The sequence below is a fragment of the Bactrocera tryoni genome, chromosome 1 (genome assembly GCF_016617805.1).
Source record: "Bactrocera tryoni isolate S06 chromosome 1, CSIRO_BtryS06_freeze2, whole genome shotgun sequence".
In the NCBI taxonomy this organism is placed as follows: domain Eukaryota; kingdom Metazoa; phylum Arthropoda; class Insecta; order Diptera; family Tephritidae; genus Bactrocera; species Bactrocera tryoni.
The window spans coordinates 6,648,971-6,673,667 of NC_052499.1; the positions used below are offsets into that span (position 1 = coordinate 6,648,971).

Here is a 24,697-nt window from a genome sequence, read left to right on the forward strand (position 1 = left end):
CGTGCAACAAAAGCCACGGCATGTGGCATGCGAGCTCTTGCTGTTGCACACATGCAGGGCACCACTACAACGGCGCTCGAGTCACTTCACAGGCAGACAGCCACCAGCCAGTCTGAGCCGTCGGTCTTCGATAGCATACAAACAAACATAGGCGTAGTGCTAGGCATGCAGTGTTGTTTTTGTTTTGTGTTTTTGTTGTTGTGTGCCTGCTTGATGGCCAGCGCCTGCACGTATGCCGAAGGAGTCAAACCAACCACTGTGCACCCCGCATTCGCACAGCGTCGACCACGACGACAACACACACGACACGATACCACTCGGAAAGGTACGGTCGGCCGCATGCTAGCAACTGTATGCAGTGGCATAGGCAATTCCCAATTGTACAGATCACTAACGGAAACGAACGCAAACGCAGTTAGAAGTTATTCGTGCGCACAGCCAATAGACGGATCAGCGGCTGGTAATACGGAGCGCTGTTTATGACGGTGTCGCGGACGGGATTATTATTTTATTTTAATAAAGTGAGAATTTGTTTTGAAAAATATTACAAAAATTATTCTACAATACTGAAATATTAAGAAATCAATGTGAAGGGTTGTATATTCGATAAAAGAGAAAACACCAGAAATGCGACGGTAAACGAACGCAGTGATTTTAAGTGAAAAAAAATGTGAGCAAAATGTATGCTTACAAAATATAAAAAAAGCAAAAACAAATTTAAATAAATAAAAAAAAAACAGTCACTTTGATGTTTTAAGTGGTTTCGTATATAAGAATTTATGCATAAACCAAAGTGGTTGAAATATTAAATAAACTAAACGTAAACAAGCTCAGCGAACTGTTTTGCACCAACTCACAACAGTTTGAGTAGCACTTGTTTTTCTTACAACTTTACTCTACGTAAAGCGTCCAAAAACAGTGACAGTGACGCATTTACAAATCGAACTTTCGCGTATTACTTTCAATCCTTTTTAAGCCATCAAAATGATGATGAACGCTTTTATCGATCCCACGCCCTCCCAGCACCATCTGGCTACTTATGGGCTGCGTATGTCACCGACTACGCCGACCAATCAATCGGATTTACTGGGTGGCAGCGCGCAACAACAACATGCACAGCAACAACAGCAGCAACAACAACAAGTGCAACAGCAGCAGCAACAACAAGCGCAACAGCAGCAATCCCAACAACAACAGGCACAGCAATTGGACACCAGCGGTCTGATGTCCTCAGCAATGTCGCTGGGCACCAGCGTCAGTGACATGTCGTCGCCCGTAAGCGCGTCAGCCGCCAGTGCTGCCGCCTATCAGAACAGCGGCTACAGCCACTTCAATACACAACTCGGTTCGGCGTATTCATCACGTGATTTTTTGCTTGGTCGCCGCACAGACAACGATTACATGACCGGTGCCGCAACAACGCAACTGGTCGGTCAAAGTGCCGCCACCACCGCTGCAACGGCCGACTCAATGCTATTTCCCTCATTTCCCGCCACACATGCTCAGCATCCCGATTTGACCACATCCTTTGGCAATCACCCCTTCCATGCGGCGGCACATCATCATGCCGCGGCCGCGCATCATCATCAACATCAGATGCGCATGGGCATGGCCGACTATGCGCATCCGTATGCACATCACGCACAACATCATACAAATTTTCCGTCGGTGCATCATCATCAACATCCCGCCATGTCCATGCATCCAGCTGGTGCGGGCGCTTTTCTACGCTATATGCGCCACCAGCCGTCGGCAGCGTCTGCCATTAAGCAAGAGATGCAATGCCTTTGGGTGGATCCGGATCAACCGGGCGGTCCGAACGGCCGCAAGACATGCAATAAGATCTTTCACACCATGCACGATATTGTCACCCATCTAACGGTGGAGCATGTCGGCGGACCAGAGTGCACAACGCATGCCTGCTACTGGATCGGTTGTTCGCGCAACGGTCGCCCCTTTAAAGCCAAATACAAATTGGTCAATCATATACGCGTGCACACGGGCGAGAAACCGTTTGCCTGCCCGCATCCCGGTTGCGGCAAGGTGTTCGCACGCAGCGAGAATCTCAAGATACACAAGCGGACGCATACCGGTAAGTCGCTGTTAACCAATATTCGCATTAAAATAGTAACTGTATTTATGTAAAATACTTATGTTGGGGGCGTTGTGTTTTCACCTGTATACAGCAGGCGTTAACGCGGCTGACAATGCCCGTTTGGCATCGCAATTTTGACTTGACTTTATTCGCTTATAGCTTTGCGTTGTTTTAGTTTGTTTTAACTTGTTTGCCTTTTGATGTTTGTTCGCTAATCGGTTTAACTAATTTTTGGGCGGCGTCGTTGTAGGCGTACGCATTGAATTTTGCCGATATATCCGCACAGATTTAAGCCTTTCGGGCTTGCGGCGTGTTTGAGGCTGTGCAAACTATGTACATATGTATATGTAGCGTCAACGCGGATAGCAAAAAGGCAGTAAGGCCAAATTTGTTTGCGCGTCTATGTGCGTGAGACTCTACAAAATACCTTGAGTGCTGAAATTTTCATTTGTCAAATTGTTACAAGGTGTTAGGTACCTGATGAGAGCACGATACATTTTCCTTGTAGGCAATGGTGCACATTCATAGCCTATTGAAAACGTTTGCGTTAAAAATTGTTATAGAATTGGCACATGCTTCTGTGGAAATAGAGTACAGCAAACAGGAAGTATAAAACTATTTCCTTAACAGAGCTGTTAGTAGTAAACATTGAAATCTTTTTTAGAAGAATTACACATTACATGCACACTAAGGTAAATATTTAACTCATAAATTGTCACATCTTCCTACTAAGAACACTTTATTTTGACGTCGAATTTAATGTTAAATGTTAAGCTCAAAGTAGTTATTTTCAAATTACTTTCTTATTTGTAATTTTGAATACAGAATTACAAAAAATATATTTGAAATACTCACTCTACCCGTGAACACGAGATGTAAGTAACTCCAGTATTTTTATACCCTAAATAGGGAATATTAACATTACGTTTGTAACACCCAGAAGTAAACGTCGAGTGCTCTATGAGTTGATTTAACCAGACATGATCAGGTTAGACGAACTAGCCGCTTAGTTTTTGAGATATCGGTCTGAAAATTTGTAGACGCGTCTTTCTCCTCAGAAAGTTGCTAATTTGTCTTAATCGTTGATATTGGATCACGATGGCATATAGCTGCCATACAAATTGAACGAACAAAATCAAGTTTTTGTTTGAAATACTTTTTATTTTATAAGATATGTTTACGAAATTTCACGCAGATATTGTGTAAAATAGTGTTATAATCTCCGAAGAAATTACATACAATTTGACCGATCAAAAATCAAGTTCTTTTACGAAAATATTTTTTATTTGACAAGGTATCTTTTTGAAGTTCGGCATATATTTTTATTAGATCTGCGTACATATTGTTCAGATCCGACTACTATAGTATATAGCCGTCATACAAACTGAATCTTTTCGACATTTAAACTCTTTAATGCTCTGGGAAATGCGCCTGTTAAGGGTATTATAGCTTCGATGCAGCCAAACTTAACATTTTTTCTTGTTTTTTTTCTTTTTTTATATTTTTCTTGTTTTTTTTTTATTTTTTTTTTTTGTTTTTTTTTTATTTTTTAATAATAAAACTTTCTATCACAGTTTGCTCAAACTATCTGTATCAAAAGAAAAATGTATGTATATACTAAGCTTTTAGTAATAATTTTGCTGTTTTTGAACCAATAAAGCGAAATACATGCACACACATGCGCATATATGTACATGCATATATGAGTGTAAATTTGTCTACAAAATAAAGCTGTTGGCAGCCTACATAAATTCCAAGCTCTAAATCATAATGAATGTGACATAGTAAATCATTGGAAAGCCGCAGCGATACATCATGTACATACACACAAATCTACAAATACACCGAAAAATACTGAAAACTTAAATATATCGTTTTAAATAGTAGAGCAGTAGTTGCGAAAAATAATTACAATAACATTGGAAAGCAAAAGCAACACTACTAAATCAAAAGTTGAAAGTGCAATTTTAAATAAAATTGAAAACAATAAGTGGTGGTAAGAAATTTCTAAATGCGAAAAACTACATACATACATATTTACAGTAGTAATGAACAAAGCTTTCAGCCAACAATGCCACAAACAACTTGCAGACTGATTTTCGATTTTATGATTTTACCCCATTTTCGAGGTCTCTTACCATGAACATTTGCTTATTTAATGTTTTTAGACGGTATTATTGTCGCTTCATTTAGAAAGCGTTTACGTGTGTGTGTGAGTGTGCTCTACCGCCCCAAAACGCGCATTTCCTGTGACACTTTACAATCGTAGCGGAAGTTTTGACACGTGTCAACGCAAGCAGCCTCCGTTTATCCTCCAAAATGCTTCTGCCCCCTTATGTACTAAGCACTCGTGTGCTCGTATGTGTACTCATGTGTGCGTGTGTGTTTGGATGTAAATAAGTTTGCATTGTTGCTAAATACATGCTACAAAATAAATATGCTATGCACTCTAAATGAGGGCAAAGAATTCGTTGCTTTCACTGACTTGTGTTGCCGCTTACTCACACACACAAATGCATGTTTACTCCAACACTATCGCACTTCACTGGCCCATTGAAAATCAGTGATTGAATTTTGATTTATTTTCTCAATTGTAAAAGTGTTTAATGAGGCGTATTTTCTACAACCGCAAGACTCACTACGTCGGCAGCCTGCTGCTGCTGCTGCTGCGCCGGTGGCAGCGACTCAAGTGGCATCTCAAGTGATGTGCGGTGTTACGCGTGTGCTTTGTTGTACATACATACATATGTACATATGTATATGATTTGCTTGGTTGGTTAGAATTGTAGAAAATAAAATAAATACACGTATGTATGTATGTATGCGTCAATAAAAGGTGTTGCATGAGGTCAATGTGCGGCTGTTGGAGTTGTGGAAATTCCTCTTCATTGTTGGTATATTTGAATTCTTGTATATTTACACATAAATCGTGCTTTAATTACTCAAGTGGATAATTGGCAAGGCACTTGAGGTGTTGAGTAAGAGCTGACGCGTAGCTTTGAGAGTTTAGTTGTTAAAAAACTACCTTAAATTAAAAAAATATATATAAACAGATTTAAAATTGTCGAACTAATAATTTTTAATAAAAAATTTCTAAATTTTTTTTTAAATAATAAAACTTATATAATATTAGTGTAAAAATAATTTTTTTTTCTAGAATTTGCTTTATAATTTACTGAAAGTCCAAGTCAATTGAAAAAATATAAAAAATTAACTCTCTCTTCCTAACACAATTTGAAATATAAAATTAAGTTGTACTCATAAAAGTGAACGCCCTCAATCGACATTACCGAAATATGCAAAAAGTGAGCATAAAAAAAAAGATGAAAAATTAATAAAACATTTTAAGAACATAAGAACCCATATCCATGCAAAAGCACAACAAACAATACGTACACACATACATACGTATGTACATTTATTACCAGACACATGAGTATATTAAACCTTCATTTAAGTTTACTTCAAAATTAAAAGAAATAACAATAAAATCGAAATGCAATTAAAGCCGCGAGAAAAAAGAAAAAATAAAGGCAACAAATAAAACCGCTGAAAACTGAAACAATTTGTTTGCTATTGTTATGGACATGAAAAGGAATAATAGCGCAACAGCAACAAATACAATTATAATAATAATAAAAGAAAAAGAAAAACATTTACAAAAATACTAATAATAACACAATATGTACTAAAGAAAAATGCCGAAATTGAAAAAGTGCCACGTAATGATTGCCAATCAATGCTTTAATATGCGCTGCTATGCCCCCAACAACACCACACACACCGTTCAAATCTCCAATGCGCGCACCAATAAACACATTCATATACATACATATGTATGTGAGTATATATGTACAAGTACAAACTTTTTTACAAGTGAATGTAGTGCGAGCCGCAGCAAAAAATAATAATAATCCATCATTATGTCTAAAAATCCCCAGCTAAAGATGAACGAGCAGAGCAACAAGAAAGGGTAGAAAAAAGTAGCAAAAAATCGACAAAATTTTTTAAATAAATCGAACAAGTTGAAAGGCGAGAAAAGCGTGTAAAAATATGCCAGCGAGTTATATGCCCGTATGTTTATAGTTGTGTGCGTACGTACATACATATGTGCATAGGTATATGAAGTATGTAAGTGCAGCATTTACAAGTTCGAAGTGGCTACGCTTTAAAACATTTTAATTACTTTCCAATGATATGCAATTTTACACATAAATCACTCAACACAAATCGCGCCATAACACAGAAGTCGAAGCAGTAATAATCTAACAGCGTATTGTATGGTACCAAACATACATACATACATATGTAGTAGTTAATACATATGTATGTACACATTTTACATTTCTAGCTCATTTCATGCATTTTATTGCCGTTGAAGTTATACATACAAAATTTGTATTGAGAAAATGTGCGCAGCAAAGACCATTGTGTGTTGCACATATAGTACTTAGACAGCTTATTAAATCTTTCATTAAAAAATTAGATTTATGATGACAGTTTTTATATTATAAACGAAAATTTATTGAAATAACTAGAATTTGTTCTGCAGCACTTCAAAACACTATTTAAGTTAAAAAATAAATAATATAAAATAATTATTATTTATAATATATATGTACATATATATGTATATTTATACGCATAAGCATACTTTAGTATATTTATTTATATTCTGTTCATTGATTTCCATCATCAAATTATTAATTTGAGACTTCCAATAAATATATTTTTATGGTAGAAGCCAAAATCGGAGCAAAATTTGTTACGAGGAAATTGAAAAAGAATGAAAGTTCGAGTTATGATTGTAGAAAATAAAATTAATTAGAAGATGGTTTGCTATTAGGAGAACGAAACATACTTAAAATGTAATAAATTGCATTGTTCTGGAGTTTAATTCGTGACAAAGAACGCTTCGTTGTACAGAAATTTGTGACATAAAAGTTCGACTGTATTATTTTTTTCACCAATTCAGGATATTAATGAAAATTATTTCAAAATATTGTTATCGATGTTGTCTTTAAGTCTTAAAATCAAATAATAAGTGAGACATCGCGGACAATTTCTCTTTGACCCGTAATTCTAAGGGAAGTCGGTGCTCTACAAAAATGTTTAGGGATATTTCCTCCACCACATTCACTACAATCATACCCGGGTCACGGTTTTCTATCTATGGCCCTGCTGGTACTAATATACATACATATTTATCGTTCATCTACATTTTGCAGTTGTCATTGTGTATATTATTGATAAAAAACATTTTCTACAACATTTTTTTAAGATTGCCAATTTTCCTTTTTTTTTCTAATTAAATAAAAAATATGTATTGCGTGATATTTCACTACTTATGGCCTAGAATGTTGAACACCAATTTTTATAGTCTGACTACTAACACCTCCCACAATAGTCATATACTTTTTATGATACACAAATTTGCAATAAAATTTTGCAAACATTTTTATTAGCCACATTTTCTATATTTGCAATGCATAAAATCACATTTTAACGCATTTGATGATTCCTGTGCAGCAAAAATTATGATGTGTGCAGCAGTCTTATGCAAAATCACATCAAAAATTACGAGCGAAGTAAGCAATTATAAATTTCAAAGCATAATAAATTGATTAACTAAATTATGAGCACAGACATACATACATATGTACATTTAATTTGTTTATTTGTCGAAAAAGTTCAATAAAATACGAAACAATCGTGAAATATAAAACATCGTTAAAAATACAAAGAAATTGTCGGCATTAAAGCAACCAACTTTATCACACAACTAAAAATGTTACCATTCACACATGCATACATATGTCTTTAAATGCATGCATATGTACGTATGTATGTATGTATATGCATATACATATGTAAATACGACCATACTTAACCAAATCAACCTTTATAAAGTTCAAAAGCATCCTTAATAGCGAAAACAAAACCAATAATTGCTTTAAAATTGCGCCACTCGTTTTAATAACAAAAGCAGTGTAACAGCAAAAACCACCAACAGCACCAAACAAGTCGCTGTAATAAAAACAATGAGCAAACTTCGCCTGTCCAGTTACACCTTTTATGTACCAAGCATGTCCTGCGCCAGCAACCTACACACGCACACATACATATGTAAAAGCAGCACAATACATTTGTAAAAGCAGCGCAGCAGCTGCAGTGCCAAGCCACGACCAACCGACAGGCCGAGTAACACGCAAACCGAGGCTTTTTGCACTCCGTCGGCTCTGCTGCAGTCTGTTATGTTGTGTGTTTTTGGCTTTTTGTCACCCTTTGTGTTTGTTGTTGGTTGCGTTGTTGTTATTACATTTGCTTTTGTTTATGTTGTTGAAGTGTTGTGTTGTGTTTATTAAACACAGCTCCAGAACATAATGACGGCCACAAAATGGCGTTAATAAAACAAAGAGTTTGTCTACTCGTGCGTACATATAGCAATAACTGTAATAATAATAACAACAACACCTAGATACACTATTTCTGTGCTTTTTGTAGACAGTCGGCTTTAACGTTGTTAGTGCGTAGAGTTGCCATTATGACTGGGAATATTTCACAACTTCTTTGCGTATACAAATTTAAATTAAATATGAAAAGCCGAATGAAAAGGCGCATATTGTACACATGGACGTGAATATTTATGGATGTATGTATGCGTGCTTGGTAAGCTTTAATTGAAAATGTAAATAGGCGCCATTGTGCATTGACGCATTGAAAAGGTTTGAAAAGAAAGAATTTAAATGTGCACAGGCATTCAAAAAAATGTGGAGGCAGCTGGCAGTGTTAAAGGTGTATAGATGATAGTAAGAGGAGTTTAATAAAAACGAAACGAAATTATACAAATTTTTGAAGTAGAAAAAAAAAATATTTTTTTTTTAAACAGGTATAACTATTTTAAATCCTTTTTTTTTAAATATCATGGACCTACATGCAAGTGAATGCTTGTATCTATGCATATAAAACATATACATACATAAATATTTACTTCACTACTCAACAAAACTGAAGGGAAAATTTGCGACTGATGTGCTAAGAGGTCTGTTGGGTATTTGGGGTGTTCTGATTACAAATTTCAGTTCAGAAATTTTCCATTACGAATAACTTTTTTTCTAGTAAATAGCGGCGGTTCGACCGCTACACCCTTTGACTACAACACAAAAAATCATACGAATCATCACGACATCATGTTCTACTATCATGTTCCGTTTTAGTAACCCAAAATTATTAAAAAAAATTCCTTAACATCACAATCGCAAGATAACTATAATCTAGTGTTATTTTTCGAAAAAAAGATTCTGAAAACTAAAAGTTTGTCAATGTGGCTAACAAAAGATTGAACACTACTACTATTACAGAACCTTTTTTGGTTAGGTTCTTTCATAAAGAGTTTTAATATTCGATTTACAATCTTCAAGTAAAGATTTTTACACACAAATAGTTACATATGAACGCATAGGCACACTCAACAAACTACGCACCTTGCTCCAGCCCAGTCAGCCTAGTGTTGAAGTTTCTACGGTGTCCTCGAATGGCCTTCCCATATTTTGTTTCTTAATATTTTCATTCAATTTCACTAGTTCCTATCCTAAAAGCTTGAGTGTGTTTGTGTAGTGTTCATGCCTGCCACCAAACGTTGCGCCTTCTGCCATTACTCTACGACAATGTCCAGTTTTGTCTGTCTGCTGCACGGACACACGGTTTGCTAGCCTACAACTCCACAGCCATACAGCAACATACATACATTGAAGCATATGTATGTATGTATAATACATAAATCTGTGAAGCATATGAGCACACATGTGCACATACATACATACATATGACTGTGTCCATCCCTTCATGAATTCTATTATTTCTGGGTGTTTATTAAATGCAGACGACGACGACGACGACGACGACGACGTTTTACATTTGCTGCTCTCACTTTACACCGCCGGCTCATCTTCACCTGGAACGAGAGTAGGATGAGCCTCTCCACTCGCCGATGGTGGCCTTTGTGAAATTCTCGCCTGCAATTTCGATGCTTCATCTGCTCCGCCCTAGCTTACCGGTTTGCTTGGTTCGTGTGTGTTTCGTTCTGTGCCAGGAGGCCGAGTTTGTATGACTGGAAAGTGTTGTGTCGCTGCTGGTGACCATGTAGCTGTTGGTGCTATTCCTTGTTGGTGTGCAGTTTGTTGTTTTTGCTGCTGCTGCCTGCAAGTCGTCGTCGTCGTCATCATTGATGACATTTCGTTTGTTGTTGTTGCGGTTGTGTGGTGTTTTTCTTTTGCCGCTGGCGACAATGACGACAAGTCAAGTGTTTGCAGTGCCGGTGGCTGCTGCTGAACTTCAGCATTCAGCTCTATACTGGCAATCTGCACAATTTTGTTGTTGCTCCACTATACTTCTAGTTTACTAGATATTGTTGTTGCAGTCGTTGGTTTTGTTGTCTTTGCTTTATTCTAAATGTTTTCTCTGCAGTTTGCAATCTTTTGTGAATTTCGTGCTCATTGTTGTTGTAACATGGTACACGCGTGTGTTCATTAACACCTACAATTGTTGTAGGTGGCATACGTATTTTTGTTTGCCGGTCGATGGCGTAAACAGGTTGAATGAGGGTAAATGAGAAGTTTTTTAATATTTTTCTTGCAATGAAAATTAAATTGAAGAAAATTTTGTTCCAAAAATTTAAAAATATTTAATCCAAAAATATAATTCTACAAACTTATAAATGGAGACTTTCCAACAAATTCCACACTTTCGCTTTTTATAGTCTGGGTAATGGGAGCCCAGGAGTCTTAATGAACGACCTTCTTACGGTCTCCTCCCGCCAACGCAGTTGCTGCTGTTCTCCTATCACAGTTTTCACTTAGCGCCGCCACTTTGCATTCACAAATTGCAAAATCTCCTGTTCATTTTAGCCACGTAGCGCCATTTTATGGATATTTATTTAACCTAAAGGGCTCCAGCTGTGGCCAAAGGCAGTCAGCCAGTGCAGCTGTTCGCCACTAACGGTATTTTTGTATTATACAACTTGTATAGTTTTACTTGGGCAATACTCAGAAAGCGCCCACACACTTAACAACTTTCTGGTCTCATTACGGTTTTTATTACGCCATTTTGTGTTAAGCACTTTTTACGTTCATCTTCCACCATTTTCATACAAACATACACATTATATGTATATGTATAAAAGCATGGCGTTTTTTGCCATTCAACACTTTATTAATATTATACTACGTAGTAGTGGCATTAACTATTATTATGTTTGCCAGTATTTGTTGGTGTTATTGTGGATTTTTGCGCAGCCACCAACAAAGTGCGGCGCCATTTTGGTCATTTAGTGTGCGGACATCTCAACAAGATGTAGTTGCGCTTGTTCAGTGCTTGTTGGTAGGTGGTAGCTAGTTTCACTTGACGGCAAGTGCGTCCTTCTGGCTAGTTGGCGACAGCAACGGAAGTGTACAAAATGCATTTCCGACAAAGCCAATTACAAGTGCGCTATGTTGCTCTTTTACGCGAGTTCTGTTTTATCTTTTTTCTGTTTTTGTGTTTGTCAGCGAAGTGCTGACACTTGATTTAATGGCATTAAAATGGTCTCACTACCTTTTGTGTAAGAAGAGTGTTTCTGCATAGAAGAAAGAAAGGAAGCGTATAAAAGTTGTAGATGTATGTATGTAGTTGTTGTTTGTGTGCAAGTATATTTTTATACGACTAGATGAAGCTCTTGTCATCAAGTGCTTCATATAAATTAATTAAAGTGAGAAGGATTAAAACTTTAGCCAACTTACTGGCTTAAAAGAAAGTTCACAAAAATAACATCTGAAACTTAATAAAGCTTTTTGAGGGAGAGTGAAAAGTTGTAAAACTAATGCCGCATACTTTCGAAATTTTAATTAGCTCAACAAAAGAAGAAAGTCTAGCAGAGAAATATTCGCTGTCTTCGATTCGTCAGTGTTGGAGAGTAGCGAATCGAACAAAAAACTATACCATGAATGAGAGTATGAGAGATATTACGGAAAATTCCTTTACAATTTTAAAATTAGGTAAAAAATAATTCAATTTTAAAATACATACATATAAACTCTCTAATCATCACATCAATTTCCATTGAACACCAAAAAACCACTTACCGCTTTAAATTAATTTTACTTTGCAACAAACACCTTTCTTTGTAACCTTTCGCTTCACTTTTACCGTTATGGCTAATTGACACTGCAAGCTATGCGCCTTTTGGGCACTCAGCAAATTGTCTGGCTGTCTAACTTTTATCACAACACACGTTCCACCACACACACACACATACACATCGGCGATGGCGCACAACAAAAACGCTGCAATATAATGCATAAAATTCGTGAATTTATAACTCCTTCGAATTTGGCTGCAAATGTCAATGATTGATGACTTTATTGCACTCTTCCGCTGGCTGAGTGAGCGAACGTCTGTGCAGTCGTTAAACAGGCAAAGTCAGCCAAACAATTGGCCACTCAGTCAGTCAGCGAATTTTGAAAATTCAACAATTTCTGCTCGCAATGTGAGAGCGAATATGTGTCAAACTGCTAGCTGGCGAGTCAAATAGTCATTTGGCCAGTTAGTGAGTGAGCGCATGAGTGAGTGATCCTTCTCGGAATTTGTTTTGGAAAAACATAAATGCCTTTTTGCTTAATTTTTCAAACGGCGCAGCATAACAGAACAATGACAACCTGATGTGCCGATAGTGGCAGGTATTTGAGGCCCTAGCAGCAACAGCAGCAGCACAGCTGAGCCAGGGTCACAACGGGCATACTACGTATGCACGTACAATAATATTTGGCAGACACCAAAAAGTCACAACGCTTGCAGTCAAGTCAAATCAGTTAGAATGTCTGTCAGGTTTTTGTTGGCGCATCTTGTGCCCAATTTCTTGTCTGATTTCTCTGCTTGTTGTTAGTTATTCAAATTGTTTGCAATTGCTTTGGTGTTGTTGTTGTTTGGTGTAGTTGTCAGTTGTCAGAACTGAAAATCAATTAGTTACGCTGCTTGTCGACATGATATGATGAAGAAAATGTTTGTTCCGCTCACCATCTCGCTTGCGTGCAACCAAACTGCGCTCACTCTCTCTCTCTCTCGCTTTGTGATTTTTTTTCATTTTCAAAGTTTCAAAGTGCCTACTTTGCTGAAAATGTGTTGCTGCGCATGCTGTGCGATATCCCGTCGGTGTTGCTTGGAATTTTGCAAGTCTCTTTTTCAATGAGATTGTCGCGCCTGTTTGTTTTTCTTAGTGGCACTTCGTTGGAAAATTAAATGTTGGCCAATTCGGTGCCGTGTCTAATATTTTGGCAAATCGTTTGCATGCTATGCGTTCATATGTATGTATATGCGTGTGCGCACGTGTGTGTGCAAGTGTTGGAAATGCAATTGGCTACGGTTGATTAAAGGACGTTTCTGTGTATTCGTCGGTAGGCGGTCGGTAAGGTATTAGAATTAAAACGATGCAGCAGATTTGAAATGCGATTGCAATCGATACCTTTTGACCTCACTTTCAGGCAGACATAGTACATATGTACATGTATGTATGTTCATAAATACGATTTTCCTTGACTTCTTGAATTTTCATTGATTATTTTCTGTTACTTATCGCCAATTAAATATTTTATTTCATATTAAGACGGTTTGCTGTAGAGGAAATAAATAAAATTTGCTATTTTACAAGGATTACTCTACGACATTCGAGTTATTTTGCTGGCAAGGCAATAAGAACTGCGGAGAAATGCGAGTATATAAATCATTGTTAGCGCATTTTACACGCTGCTCGTTGCCGCAGACGGGGTGTAACGGTAAACATATGCTAGAAATGCGGCAATATGCTGGAGAACCCCAAAAGTATGTAGACTAGCATATGAACCGACACACACAAAAGCAACTGTGAAGTGTGGGTAAAGCAATATTTTTCTTCTATGTACTTAAAGCCGTTAGCTTCTTAAAAAAAAGCAATAAAAGTAAGAAAGCATAAGCCAACGCTGTAAGATGGAAAAATAAAAAAGAAACGCGTTCACTCTTCGGCACGTTGAGTTTCCAGCGGAAGTACTAAGTGAAAAATAGTACTTTGTCATTGCTTATACATAGGCAAGGGCGTGATGGCGCACTGGCGTAATGCTTTAAACACTGCATAACGGGCTGGCAAGCAGCAGCAGCCGGTGATCGTGTGTGCGTGTGGCATCAGCGACACATGAATTTAAATTAATGGCCAAAACTGGCTTAAATGACAGCAAAAGTGTTTGCATGTCAAATGTGGAGTACGACATTAAATGTGCATACGAACGTACTATGTGTATGTGTAGGTGCATGTAAATGTGCGTGCACACCCTTCATATAAGACAGCCAGCTAGCTACAAGCCATTCTAAAATGGCGACCATGCGTTTATTCGAAAAATGTTTACGTAAATATGCCTTTGAGCTTACTTTGGTAAGGACAACATGCATAGAAATGGTCGCAGGATCTGCATTTGAATAATTTTTCTTTTATTGCCTTGAACACAAATACGTTTGTATGTGTATATGTGCGCAATTTTTTATTAGATTCACGAGATTTTCAAAGCAATTTAAATGACATATTTGCTATGCACACGCATATATTTTAGGTACACTTTGGCAACCCATATACAGGGTGAGCGCCTTTGGTTTGAGAAAATGCAAATTTCATGACATTAATTTTTATAATGCAATAAAATTAAAGTGCGTTTTGAATACTGGTTTAAAATTTAAGTAATAACAAGAAAACGCTTTAAATATTATTAACTAATATTCAAAATTAAAAGACTTTCTTTTACAAGAATTTGATTTTTTAATATAGTGTTCCCAAATGAATAATTTGTTCGAAACTTGTACTGCTGACTTGGATAATAATCCATGCCGAATTTTATGAAGACATCTGTTTTCCATATAAGGACTTAATTATGACCGATCATTTTGTATGATAGCTATATGCTTTAGTGGTTCAATAACAGTGGATCCAATATCTGAGTAACTGCTTGGGAAGAAAAGGACATGTGCAAAATTTCAGATCGATATCTGAAAATATAAGATTTAGTTCGTATATGTACATATGTATGTATATAGGAATAATATATAGGAATAATATTATATGTGACCTGGTCTACGAAAAGGGAGCTAACGTGCGAAAACTAGTTTCCTGTGAAAAGCTGTTAAAAATAATCGTCAATTTCTCGTTATCTCATTAATTGTTCTCCTTTTTATGATACCTTAGCCCCCTTTCCGTAGACCAGGTCACTTATGTACATATATGTATGTTCATACATACATACATATAAATATAATATGTTAATTTACACTAAAAATGAAGTTAGAATAAATATATAATATACATACATATGTATGTACATCCATATGTAATTTGTGAATATTTGTTCAAAATCACGTCCAAGTGTTCTAAAGGTCTTAAAATTGGTTTATGTTCAGTTATAATTGTTATTCTAATTTTGAAGTCATAGTTTATTATTTTGATAAAAACTGCATGCAAATTCAGCTTAAATTCACATTTATATGAATTTATTAACATAATTTATTATTAACCTAATCGCGACTTAAATTCAATTATGTAAATTTGGAATAATTAATCACATGTGTTAAAAAAAAATTTAAAAAAAATTCAAATAGTGAATTTAAAGTCTTGAGTATTTCGAAAGCCGGCATTTTTTCGTTTAACTTAAATATTTTATTATGTTTCCGCTTTTTCCACGGTCAGCTGTGCACAATTTACATTATGTTTACTATTTCCACACTTTCTTTTTATAGCTCAAACATATAAATACACATACTTTCGTATATTTGTACATATATACACACGTAGTTACATATGCACATATGTATGTACATATGTGAATGTGTAAATAAAATATTTCACTATTTTTATGTTTACGTGAAAGCGTAAATTTCCGTTTTACTGCAGAGTGATTTCGTGATTAATAGCCAAATTAGGCACAAGCTATAGCCGAGCAATTGTAAGCAAAAAACGCAATAAAATAATAAAAAATATAATCGAAAGGCTTGAGGAGTGTGTGCTATATAGAAATAAATAAAAAAAGTCAGAGAGAATTTTATGCAATCCTTTTGAAAATTAAATACGCTTGTTTACAGGTGCTCGAAATTAAAGAATTTGCAAAAACCAAAAAAATCTAAAATCAAAGTTAAATTTAGTAAATAAAAAACAAAATAACTACAGTGAAATTCCCCATTGAGGACAGCCCTCATAGCCGGACAGCTCCCATAACCGGAAAAATGTTATGAACAAAGCGTTTTCAATATTATTGCCCTACAAAACCTATGCTTATAACCGCTACTTTACTTAGAAACTAAATAACGGACAGTTTTGGAGTCACTGTCGTTGCGATAGCATTTGTACAACGGACTGACTGAAGCCGTGCACTCCTGCAGCTGTCTCAAATCCTGCAGAAATGGTTAGGACGTTTCAACACTACAAAAGCAACAACAATAAATATGTTTTGTTTTTTTTTTTTATAAATATTACATGTGGGCTTATGCTTGTATGTAAATAACAATGGCGTCTAATTTCGAAACTGCCTAATTAAAAGGTAAAACTCAAATAACAGTTATACATACATATATGTACAGTGGACCAAAAAAGTTTACATACACCTAGTTCTATTAAATTTCGACACGTTTATTTGTTTCAAAATGGATAAATTTTGTGGTTTTTTTCTATCCATTTCATGATATGTATATTTAGCATTAAATATAGCATATCAAAATATTTTTTTTTTTACCCAATTAAAAAAAATTTAAGTTAAAGCTTAAAATGAGCATAATTTATATCAAAAAAGTTTACGTACACTTATGATTGTTTATATAAATCAAAAGTAATTACAATACTTTTAACGGGTTTTGGCCTACATTTTGTTGCTATTAGTGTCCCTAGACATCGTTGTATGCTCCCCACTCAATTTCTTGTATTATTTCCGGATATTTTGACCCATTAAGTCCATGATCCAGCTTTTTGGCCTTATTCTGATTAAATTCGATGTTTTCGAATACGGTTTTCCAAAAAGTTCCAGATATTTTGAATAGGAGTAATGTCTAGCGATTGCGGGACCTATGGAGTTATTTTTATTTCCATAACAACCATTCACGTACAAGATAAGTTGTGTGTTTTGGGTCGTTATCCTGTTGGAAATTGGTTTTGCTGCTATTAACAGCCGATTTAAGCACACTTAAAATTTAAATTTTTTTCTTAAAATGCTCAGATACATATGCTTATACATTTTTGAAATGTACACAAAAAAATAAATCCCCAAACAGTAAGGAATTTGTTGAAGAGTGCTGGTTATCATAGACGAGTCGCGCGTCGTAAGCCATACATATATAAGGTTAATAAAAAGAAAATGTCGGCGTTTGCTAAACAATATTTAAACAAACCGTATTGGTTTTGGGAAAACATTGTGTTCACCGACGATTCAAAATTTAATAAATTTGGTTCGAATAGATCACGAAAAGTGTGGAGAAAGATCAATGAAGAGTCGGAAGGACAAAATGTATTGCCAATGGTAGAGCACTGTGGGGGTAATGTTATGGTTTGCGGGTGTATGGTTGCATCTAGAGTTGGACATTTGGACTTTATTAGTGAAAACATGGATAAGCATATGTATCTGAACATTTTAGGAAAAAAATTTAAATTTTAAGTGTGCTTAAATCGGCTGTTAATAGCAGCAAAACCAATTTCCAACAGGATACCGACCCAAAATACATGTCTTATCTTGTACATGAATGGTTGTTATGGAAATAAAAATAACTCCATAGGTCCCGCAATCACTAGACATTAATCCTATTCAAAATATCTTGAACTTTTTGGAAAACCGTATTCGAAAACATCGAATTTCATCAAAATAAGGCCAAAAAGCTGGATCGTGGACTTAGTGGGTCAAAATATCCGGAAATAATTCTAGAAATTGAGTGAGGAGCATACAACGATGTCTAGGGACACTAATAGCAACAAAATGTAGGCCAAAAACCGTTAAAAGTATTGTAATTACTTTTGTTTTATGTAAACAATCATAAGTGTACGTAAACTTTTTTGATATAAATTATGCTCATTTTAAGCTTTAACTTAAATTTTTTTTATTTGTGTAAAAAAAAAAATATTTTGATATGCTATGTTTAATGTTAAATATACATATCTTGAAATGGATAGAAAAAAACCACAAAATTTATTAATTTTGAAACAAATAAACGTGTCGGAATTTAATGGAATTAGGTGTATGTAAACTTTATTGGTCCACTGTATGTATGTATATGAAAATATATACGCACGTAAATTCATTGCATACGTGCCAGGTTTGACCACCTTAATGCTCAACCCTTGCTCAGCACCCATTTCAGGCAATATTCATCTTTTTCATACTGTGTGACACGTGTGTGTGTCTGTGTGTGTGTGGAGAGAACTAATTTGAATTTCAGCCGCTACTTCATGCCAATCCTTTACCCCTTCTCTTTCAGCCCTTCAGTCATATTTATACTTTCACAACTTGCTATAAACTAGTTAGCAGTTCTAGCGCAGCGCTTTAATGAGCCCAGCAAAGGAGTGCGTCTGCATGCGTTGCCAGTGCACTAATCGCGCTAACGATCATTGGACAGGCGCAAATAAGTAGTGGAAAATATCGATAGCTATTTACCTGTACAACAAACAAATGGTGACAATTTGAAGCTGACAACGCGGCTACACTTCTTACGCTGGGGTTGCATACACACACATGCATACAAGAAACGCATATATGCATGCATGCCACATCCCTTGTTAATTGTCGACATCGCGCGTTTGTTACGCTTCTACGCTGCCAGTCGAGCGTACGAAAAACTACTTTTAAATGTCAAAATAGCTGTTTGTTCTTATCACTTATTCTGCTTTCATTATTATTGTTGTTGTTATTTATTATTAATGCGCCTATTAGCTAAGCGCATGTGTGGCAGGGGTAAGTTCTTCTGTGACACAATTGTCTCTTGATGAATAGTAAAAAAAGGTAAAAGGGTTGCTAGGCAAATGCGGAGCCATTTTGTATTTTTTTTTGTATTGGACTAAATGTTTTTGTTTTTTTTCTTTTTAATTTCCTAAAATATTCATGCCTTCAAGGTAAAATAAAAGTTGCTTCTTTAACGTTGTTGTTGCCATTTCGTTATTTATTCTTATTATCTGCTGATGAACGCAGCGTGTCGTGCTTGAGCCGCTTAAAGCACCAGCACGGGTTCATCAAAAGGGGGTGTGTGTAACCCTCTGTTCCATTCATATTAATATTCTGGCTTAAGTTTTGGCAGCTTGCAAGTGCAATGCGAAAAATATTTGGTGCTACTAATACTAGGTATGCAAAAGAATATATGTACATAGATGTCCGTACATATGTATGTACATTAATATATACAAAAATAATTTGACTTCAAAAAACTTAATATTTACTTCTCAAATGTTTACAATCACAAGGAGATTATATTTTTCACTATAAAAAGCTAAAATTCCCAAAAGGAATTCCATAAAAATACTAAAATTTCTACAGCGCCGGCTCAATTTACCCCAACTGTCATAAGTTAAATTAATTATGCACATACGCGCCTCAGAAATACACGCCTCTTTCAGCAACCGAAATTTTCGCCAACATTTAAGCGCTAAAAATATCAGCAATAGACATATTTGTGAATGTAGACACATACATATGTGTGTATGCATGTATTTGCAAGCTTTATATGTACTGGCCACAGCCTTCCGTGACTTTGGCGCATTGGCAGTGCGGACTTGCGTCGATTGCGTGCAAACAACACTTCAAATTGGTATTTTAGAATAAAATTTGGCCACTCATAAATTCCGCTAAATGCAAAACTACTGAATGTGACCGGCTCATATATCAAGCAGAGGAGGTATAAAGCAAAAATAAAATAAAATTCATGAAAAACGAGCGAAAAGGGCATGCAAATGCCAAAAAAGCGCAGCAGCAAGCTGGGACCTGCCACCACGGTCGGCTGTTGCAGGTTTGACCAAAGCGTGACTATACACCTACAGCCGCTTGTGCGATGACGTTGTTGTTGCAATACTACGTTTTTATGCCTTTTCAATACAAGTTTCTCTAAGATTGCTTGAATTGTATTATTTTTTGGTTTCTGGTTTATCTTAATGTACATATATATGTATATCGTTCTTATCGTATCATAATCGAAAATTTCTCATAAACTGATCAGCACAGACAAACCATAAAATTAAACTGTCATCTTGCATTTTATTTGCCACAACAACAAGACGGCTGATATGCGAAAATGATCGAAAAAGAACAGCAACGAAATATCAGAGCAAAAAGTGCAAGAAATATGCATACATTGTATATGTATATAGAGTATAATACAAATAACAACAACAAAGGCAATCAAACGCGTGTTCAACCTGGCCGTTCGCTTGCATATTTAAGCATTTTTATAATTCCTTTCATACCGCAACATTATACCCTGACTAATCCTCTAAATCTCTCACACACGGCAATACATTAATAATAACAACAGCAACAAGCGCAACGCGTGAAACTACAACATATAGCACGTACAAAAAGAAATACAAATAGTATATGAAATCACAGAAATACCAGAAACACTCGGAAGAATTCGAAACTCAGAACTTGGCTTATGAAATGCTACGCCAGGCGGCAAAAATAAATAACAACAAAAAAGCTGGCATGCGAGTTATGAAGAGGGCTGCATAAAATGAGCAAAATAAAGTTTCATATTTGACTGGTATAAATGACTTTATGGGAAAACGAAATCATTACTCATAAAATAACATTTTTTCGAGCATATAAATATTGGGTCGTCGAAAAAGTCGTTTCGTATTTCTAATCAATCTTCAACTTATTTTTTTTTTTATATTTATAAGGAACAATATTGAACAAAAAAAGTAACATTTTGGTTCACCATTTTTTGCCATTTTTCCGCTAGAGGGATTATTCCATATGATGGCAGGTAACAGCGGCAAGCAGAGAGCGCAGAAGAAGTTACAAAGCGCATAAAAATGAAAAATATTTTCAAATTAATTTTTATTTACAGTTTAATCAAAAACTTTTTCAACTAGCTTAAAGAACATAAAAATATAAATATATTATACATATGTACATACTTACACATGTATTTAAAAACATGCGTCTGTAATCTATTATATAATCTTCGCGATAATTTATGGCTTAAATATAACATAAATTCGTATTTCCTATAAACAAAAAATAAAGCTAATTAAGTTATAACTTTCTTACAACATTATGGCATACATACACAAACATACTAAATTCTCACACAAAGCTGCTTTGCAAACTTAAAAGGCCACTCACTTCACAAAAGTCATGCGCATATTTATACAAAGCAACATATTTACAATGTGTCACACGCCTGTCTCTCATATATGCACACACATATGTACATACATACATATACAGCCATATGTATGCCCAATCAACTTTGCCGTCGCATCATTTTGCTGGTAGCGCCTGTCAGAATGTGTCTTACATTATATTTGGCTAAAATGATTTTGACATGTTCAAGCTAAAAAGTAATAACACAAACATAAGCAGCACAACAATAACAACAGCAGCAGTAAAAGGGCAAAAGAAACAAAAACAACAAAGAACACCGGACAAAATTTAATTTTCATGTCAAGTCGGTGGCAGCAAAAATTAAAAGCCATTGCAAAAAACAAAAAATATAAAAACACAAGTAACAACAACAAAATGTAAATAAATAAAAATAAGCGAGCATGTATGCTAATAACATTGTTGACAAATTTTTTACGCTCCGACGCCTCCAACTGCTCGGCTGGATTCTCTGCGTGTTTTATTTGCTTTGATTTTTGAGAAATTTATCTGCCTCCAATTTTTTTTGATTTTTTGTTTTTTTCTTTTGTGAACTTTTAGTGTTTTGTGTGTCCGCTAGTTTGTTGGCGTATCCTTATTAGGCTATGTACATATTTATGCATGCAAGCATAAACATAACCTAAATATCTAATGTCAAAGTGACATTTTTGTTTCGCTCACTTTTATTTAGGGCGCAATTAGTTGTGAAAACATTGCGCTTTGCCTTTTTACCGACTCTTTAGCATAATGCTGTGCATAACATTGGCGCGTACCGGTGACAGCTGTCAGATTTGACAGCCGCAAGCATTAGTTGACAATTAACGGCAAAAATTTAAAACGCAGACATATTTTAGTGCTTTATTTATTTAAGCAATTAGAAATGCGTCTAAAATTGAAATGTCTAGTATCTAATAGAATTTTGCTGAAATTTAAATGTGTTTGTAAAGTAACTGTGATATTTTTATGAACTGAGAGGCATATTGAATGGCCAAAAATAATAATACACCTAAAATGTATAAGAAATTTAATTTAATTTTTTATTGCAACAATCCATAAAATCCCCAATTTGTAAAATTTTTGGAAAAAGATTAAAAACCGTCGGTACCGGTATTTTTACAAACAAGGTTTTTGTTTTCATAAAATCCATCAATTCATCAAGGTTTGAGACAACCTAAAGCGGAACTTCTAAGATATAATTTTTTCATATTCGCAAGCTAGGAACCTACAAGAGTACAGATTTTGCAAACGTCTGAAAAGTTCCAAGCGACATGTGGTATATGCCGACTTGGAAGACCCTTATAATAAAAAATCCAACAATCCACGATAGTTGAGTCTAAGTAAACGGAACGGAGCCGGATTTTATCCGGCCAAGAGCTGTCAACTCGTTACCATTCGTCGAAATTACTTCAAATATGTTTTTTGCCGCAACAACAACAACAACACTTATTGTACTAACTGGATAGACTATCGCATCTGACAAAAAATCGGAACGACTTTAACGCTCTTATTATGGCCCTACGCTCCAATTGGAGTTAATCCTGCACGGGATTTCACTATTTGCCCATGATTGTTAGTCGACGTACTCTCCAGGGTTAAAAGAAATACTGCATACATCAAAATAAGCTCTTTCTTAACAATTATTTTTACCTTCGGCAACAGTTATTTTTACTTTCCTGCTAAGTAGCATACAAAAATCAAATCAAAAATCAGTCTACAGTTCCTTACTTCAGTGGCCTGTTGTTTACCTTGTGGTTTCCGACGATTAGGCTGCTCAACATTGTGGCCACCAACTTAAATACTCGACGCTCACCTCTATGAATGTATGTATGTATGCATATGATTTCACACCTTTAGTAACACAAATCCTTATTCACACCACGAGTATATACGTGGATACAAAAAATAAACAAATATAAATATTGAGATATCGGATTTTATTGCAAGTGTGTGGCGCGAGTGTGTTAAAATGCGTACAAATGACAAGGCAAAAACAACAACAACACTACTAATACATGCACAGAATATATGTATGCATTTCATATATACAAACAAGCATGGCATGTGAGTATGTAGGCAAACACTGCAGCGCGTTGTTTGCTCCTCGCTGACGGTAGCCAATTTGTAGGCGCTTTGTCATGGCTTACCAGATCGCTTGCACTTTAAGTGTTTGTTTGCGGTTTTTTCTCAGCCATATTGAATTTCAGTAGCTGTATGTACATATGTACATGTGACAATCACCCAGTTATAGTTGAATGGCCAAGAATATGCCATATGTGTGTATGTATGTATTGCGTGCTGCCTGTAGTGTGTTTGATGATCCTCGCAGTGAAATTTAGCTAGGCAACTACTGTTTGGGTAGTTATTTGCAATTAATTTATATATGTATATCTGATTCTTGGTCCATTTCTAGAATATATATGAGAGTGAACTTGGATATTTTTAGAAAAAAATAGAGCTTTGCATGGAGAAAGGTGAGGTGAGTGAAAAGAAAAGTCCGATTAGCTGATTTTAGTTGAACTAAGTAGAGATTAGTTTAAATATAAAAGACCATAACATTAAAAGCGGGTTGAAAGAACGGACGACTAGCATAACTGAGAGGTTGGGTAGCTTTGGAAAGCTCAAAGTTCAAGCGTTCTATATTCGTTATATGTACCATTCATTTTGGAGTCTTGAAACAAACTTTTTTTCTGAAAGCTTCAAAATTTGATGCTCTAAAAAATTAACCTTTTAGTGATTTCAAAAGTTAATTACTGAAAATTCTTTTTTTTTCTGAAAAATGTGAAATGTTGAAAAGTTGAAAAGTGGGGAAAATGTGGACGGTGTCCTTACTGTTACTTTGTTAGAAACTCATATACCGAAATTTAATTTCAAAACTCAAAAGCCTATTTCAAAATTCAAAAATCAATTTCAAAACTTTTGAATTTGAATTTTGAATCTCCCGAACAAAAGTTGGTTTGGTCCAATACCGTTTCAAACGTTAAACAATGTAATTTCTGCCACAAATATGAGCAACCATCTGTCTGTTATTAATGTTACTTGCTTCTGCAAACTACTCCAGCAACTTGTTGCATCAACATCAATCTTCACAGTAATGTTATCAATACAAAGCTAATTACACAGTTTAATGTCCAGAAAACAAGCACAAAACATGCAATAAAAAAGAAGCTATATTATCACACCAAAGCCGCATACATAACCAGTTACCACACCTTCAAATGCCGCAAGATGAGCT

At 35.5% G+C, this 24,697-nt stretch overlaps 1 protein-coding gene across 1 annotated transcript in view; it reads left to right on the forward strand.

Annotated features, from left to right (window-relative positions):
* Window positions 1-310: 310 nt before the first annotated feature.
* LOC120766397 (pair-rule protein odd-paired) overlaps window positions 311-24,697 on the forward strand; it is a 45,976-nt gene continuing 21,589 nt past the window's right edge. The window contains exon 1 of the mRNA XM_040091844.1: window positions 311-2,092. Within this exon, the coding sequence (XP_039947778.1) occupies window positions 985-2,092 (1,108 nt within the window). The 5' untranslated portion in view covers window positions 311-984. The remainder of the gene's footprint in view (window positions 2,093-24,697) is intronic.